The sequence below is a fragment of the Tribolium madens genome, unplaced genomic scaffold (genome assembly GCF_015345945.1).
Source record: "Tribolium madens isolate multiple individuals breed KSU strain unplaced genomic scaffold, Tmad_KSU_1.1 Scaffold_3;HRSCAF=73;Tcas5.2_LG2, whole genome shotgun sequence".
NCBI lineage: Eukaryota > Metazoa > Arthropoda > Insecta > Coleoptera > Tenebrionidae > Tribolium > Tribolium madens.
In genome coordinates this window covers 7,209,301-7,214,492 of record NW_025401006.1, presented here as the reverse complement: position 1 = coordinate 7,214,492, position 5,192 = coordinate 7,209,301, and the positions used below count along the sequence as shown (strand labels likewise).

The 5,192-nt window shown below is 34.5% G+C and overlaps 1 protein-coding gene across 1 annotated transcript; it reads right to left on the bottom strand.

The window, feature by feature from the left end:
• Positions 1-1,040: 1,040 nt before the first annotated feature.
• On the bottom strand, positions 1,041-5,190 carry LOC123007632 (homeobox protein abdominal-B-like; the record flags this gene model as incomplete). Its single annotated transcript, XM_044403026.1, has 2 exons — positions 1,041-2,859; positions 4,947-5,190. Coding segments are annotated over 2 exons (651 nt in total), but the record flags the coding sequence as incomplete, so codon positions are not given.
• Positions 5,191-5,192: the final 2 nt, after the last annotated feature.

The following is a 5,192-nucleotide window of genomic DNA, read 5'->3' as shown; positions in this document are numbered from 1 at the left end:
GTGCTATGTAATTTTTACGGTTGTACCTATACGTTTGGGTTCGAACTCTACAAGACATATGCAAAGTAAATAATAAAATTTGCTTATTTTTTTTGCAAAAATATGTTTGCAATAATGGGCACCTGTTATAAAAAATTAACTGTTGATTTGTATCTAATCAGTTTTCTAAATGTAGAAATTTTAAATAAAATTATTCTTAATTTAAATTTGATAGAATAAAGATTAGAAAATAGTTAAATAAAAAACTCATTTAATTAAATTAAAATTATTATGCATTGTTCTGTGCTTTGAAAGACTTATTATAATTTTAGATTGTTGAGCAAATCAGCGTATTTCAGAGAAGACTTTCCATGCAAAAGATTTTTTTATTAACCTCTATTTCCTGTTTGTATGATTATTTCGTCTCATTGTCGTGATAAATGACCGAGACAAGAAAACTGAATGAACCTAAGCAACTGAATGAGTTAGAAAAATCCTTCCCACTATAGCCTTGAAAACAATTCACAATAACCTCTATTGTTTTAAAAATTTGGAAGTACTACTGAATGACTTCACTTGTAGTAGAAACAAACAAAAACCCTAATTGGCTATTTATTTGTAATACTTGTTTAATAAACATTTTTAATTGAATGTTATTTTAAATAAAAAATTCATTGAATAAGTAATAGGTAATTTGCTACTGGTTTTAGCTCTTTTACTGTTATTTTTCCAATTCGTGCCCACTTACCTTTTTAGAAATTCTTATCTCCGTCCTTGTCTGGAGCTTTCAAAATTAGCATGTGATCAATACTTTCGCCTGTTGTTAGAAAGAGATAAAAGACATCCGCTACATTTATTTACAGATACAATTATCAGGTTGTTTTATAGAATTTACATAATTACAGGTGATAGTAGAATACGACTTTAGGCGAATAGTTCTACTTGGAAAAATAGAAAAAGGGTACAAGATTATTACATTTTTTATTTCTATTTTTTCGAATAAAATAAATAAACAGTTTGAATCAATAACATAACAATGTTGAGAGCATATTTACATTGCATAATACAGCAATGGCGCATCTTTCTATCTCACTCAGTCGTTTATCTGACTTAGGTATGAATATGAAATTTCGTCACGCACACTAGACTGCTGTTAGAGACCGTGTTAACTATTCTGTTAATGATTCATTTATTTATTTATCTATAAAATCTAAGTACTGCCAATTTTGTTTGTAAGAATCCATGATGTCATTGTTTTCTGTCTTTGTTTTTTGATTAACGAAGGTGCCTAATAATTGAACTTTTTATTAATAGAGTAACTTACATTGTACAATATAAAACAAAACATAAATGGATGTTTATAAAACACATTTAAGGGATACTTAATAATATTTATGTGTATACATATACATACATAAACACAACAATATGTATTTTGAACACAACAAGTAAAAATACAAAAGTCATAATAAAAACATTTAGGTAGAAAAAAATTACATAAATTTAAAAGTCTAATTGCAAAACGTCGTCAATAAATATTTTTTTGTAATAACTAAGTATAACAGTAGGTATGGCCAGTCTGAGATCACTTTAAAAAATTTCAAAGACTGGCGTTGGAAATGAACACGAAACTGCGTTCACTTACTCTAAAAAAATGTGTCAATAATCACGTAAAAATAAAATAATTTTTTCTATTAGAAATAACATTTTTCAAGTCGAAGAGTAGGTATATACACATTTTCTTTTATCTAGTGGAATAATAAAAATTCCTTTATGTTTTGATACAGACACGCGACGAAGAAAACCTATTTCTTAGGTCAGTTAGTACATGTTTTAATAGTTAATATTAATAAAATTCGGATTTCTAGAGAAGTTTTTTTTTCAAAATATATTACAGTAGTAAGTGACATTACACCAAGCAATATATTTAGATCAACTAAAAAACTGTCAACGAAAAATAAAAATTTTTGCATCAACCGTATACAACAAGCCACAGATTTACAGGTACCTAAATAGTACTTTTTTAATTATATACATAAAGTGTGGGCAGATAAAAACTTAAGTAACACATGAGGGAAAGTATGGCTGGTAAAGTTAGCATTTCTATACCTGCAATAATTTACTATACACATTGAACTACAGGCAACATTGATTACATTTTGTTTAAGATTTACCAACGAATTACAATCTATGACAACGACAGTCGACATTTTATGTACAAGAAGTCTTACATCACGTACAATAATAATAGGTACATAATAAAATCCGGTACCTCAAGTGCTTTGCACCAAAAAATTTGCACAGGCCCTAATTCGAAAAGAAAAGTCCACAAGTCCGTCACATACCTATGAATATTTCCTAAATAACTCTTTGGCACTGCAAAGAAGCGTTCGTTCCAGGGTTGCACCCCTTATCAGTCTTAGGGCGCCGCGGCCAACCCGTGGCCTAACACAACCCCGGAAAAAGCCATAGGTCACTGGTGGTGCTTGAGACTGCCGTTGGAAGCCACGTGGTGATTCACCACGTGATGCTGCGCGTGTATGTGGTGGCCGGCGTGGTGGTGGTGGTTCTGGTTGTTGGTGGCGGCGTTGTTGTTGTTCTGTTGCTGCGCCGCCTGCCGCTGAGAATTCTTCTTGTTCTTCATCCGCCGATTCTGGAACCATATCTTCACTTGCCGCTCCGTTAGATTCAAATTTCGCGCCAACTCCCATCGTTTCTGTTTCGACACGTACGCATTGAACAGGAACTCCTTCTCCAACTCCAGAGTCTGGAACTTCGAGTACGGCTTGCGTTTTTTCCGCACCGTCACCTGACCGGTCCATTCCAATGGGTTGCCGCTCGTCCCACATGGTACGCTCACACCCATCGAGCCCAGCGAACCTGCGGAAAAAAGAGACGAGGGGGATGATCCCCACATCACTGTGAACAATTAACCTGTCTATATCACACCCAGCCGCAACCGCAACCCCAAATTTTTCAAGCATGCTACGATCTACTGTTTGTCCGTAACCAGAGGCAAACCGCAAAAATAAAAGAAAACAAATTTTCTTAAAAAATAAACTATGTTAAATACATGTAATTAATATAATTCAAGTTAAAGTTTTAAGTTGTTCTTATGATTTAAAAATTATAGTTTTTCTTCTAACTAAATACATCCTCGACAATCTTAAAGAAATTCTTAAAATTCCGAAAAATCTTTCAGTCTATACACTAATTACATTGAAAATCTGCGATTTGGCTCAAACTGGATTTATAACGATAAAATGTGAAAATTTGGGGTTTTCTTCGTCCGTTATAGGCTGTATCCGCCCTAGAGTTGGAAAATCAGTGCGGATTCAGAGCCTACTCCGTCGTGCGGTGTGCGTGACAAGTGATAGTCAGCTGTGCGGTCACGTGATCGAATGACGTCAGTCGTAGTAACGCGCGGTCGTTATTCCGGTCCCTAAGCGTTGCGTATTTGTTCTCGTCGAGACGAAACAATTCCACGTGGAAGAAAATCAAATCGATTTTAAAACTTTAATGAACCTCAAATCGTCCTAAAGCCGGTTTAAAACGCTTAGCTTCTATCGTGTTTTTTCTACTATGTAATTGGTTACTGATTGATTTGAGTATCGATTCGCGAAAATTCGATAGAAAATTCACCACACAATACGCTATTAACGAAAGGAAATGAATGGTAGTGAATGCAGACTGTTGGCACTACTGACTGCGTTGTAGCACTTTTACTATGTAATAAAACTGACCTAGACAATAAAAGACTTAAAAATCTTCAATGAAGACCTATTAGTTATTACGAGCTTTCGCGAATACCCACCAAATACCTGATACTCATTTGCATTTTACTACTTACATTGTTTGTTTACCGATCATAATCCCAAATTTACATATAACATAAATAAAAAAAAGTTGTAAAACTATAATGAGGTCAACAACCGGAACATATGGACAAGAATTTTTTCGGCAAGGACGGCTTATCTTCAACCTGATTCGATTTACCCCCGAGCGATGTGATAACACGAAGGGGAGCACCCTCACCAATTTTAGTCCTCTTTCGACCTCTTTGTGCCATCTAGTGACACACATACTTATCACTGGCTAGACGCAACACATACCATTCTAGCGGAGATTTAATTCATTATTAAAATTTTCTGGAACTATGCATTTTCTATTGTTATTTTCCAGTTACTTTTATTAAATGAAAACTTTTTTGATGAAATGTTGTCAAGTTGATAAGTCTTATCATTCTGATGCTATTATTGTAATAATTATTTGTTATTAGCGCAGAAGTAATGTTTTTCTTGAGTTATTTAAAATTTACATCGGTTTTAAAGATGAAATACATGAATGAATTCAAACAGTTGCCTTAGTTCGAGCCTAAGTTTTATTTTTATTTATAAATTTTCAGGAAGCTTTTTTTTTATCTGTAAACACCTAAAAATTATGAATAGAAACTGTTTATATAAATTACAGTTCGATTTAAAATGTGTTTGGGATTGGATCTACAGCTATTTTGTTAGGATGCGTTAGTATCTAAACATTTTAAGTCTATGTAAAGTAGACATAAAACAAAATTATAGTTTATCATTATTGAAAATGTATTTTTTATTTGAAAAAAACAAACACTTTTAATAAATAATTTAGTTTATACTTAATAGAAAACATTTCTGGAAGTTTTGAGTCCTGAAAGTAGACTTTACTGTTATTTTGATTAGAAAAGGAAGACTGGTTTGCTAATTTCCAGGATGCTAATTAGGTGTATTTTTTAGTAGTGAACGTGCAGAAAAAACTGAATAAAAATCGGTTTATTAAAAAAATACAGTTGGATTTAGATGGAATAAATGATTGTTGGATATTTTTGATTTCTGTGGGTAAAAATGTAAAGAATGCACAGCTGACCATGTTTCGCTTCTGCGCAATGTGTTATTGGCGCGTTTCCTTGGTAAAAGTTCGTCAAAGCGTGTGCTCACCTGGTGGAGGGTACGGCGTGGATGGAACAGGTTCCGGCCCGTAATTTCTGAGTCCGTATCCGGCGGCATCGTGGTGAAAACTGGCGGTTTCGGCCACCATGGCGGCGGCAGCAGCAACCCTCCCCCGGTCGTCGGCCGGGGTGAGATAGGGGACGGGCTGGTGGTCCACGTGGTGCCTGGAGGCGGAAGAGTAGGCCGAGTAGTTGCACCAGGAGGATGAGGAGAAACCCTGATGGCAGGAGGAGA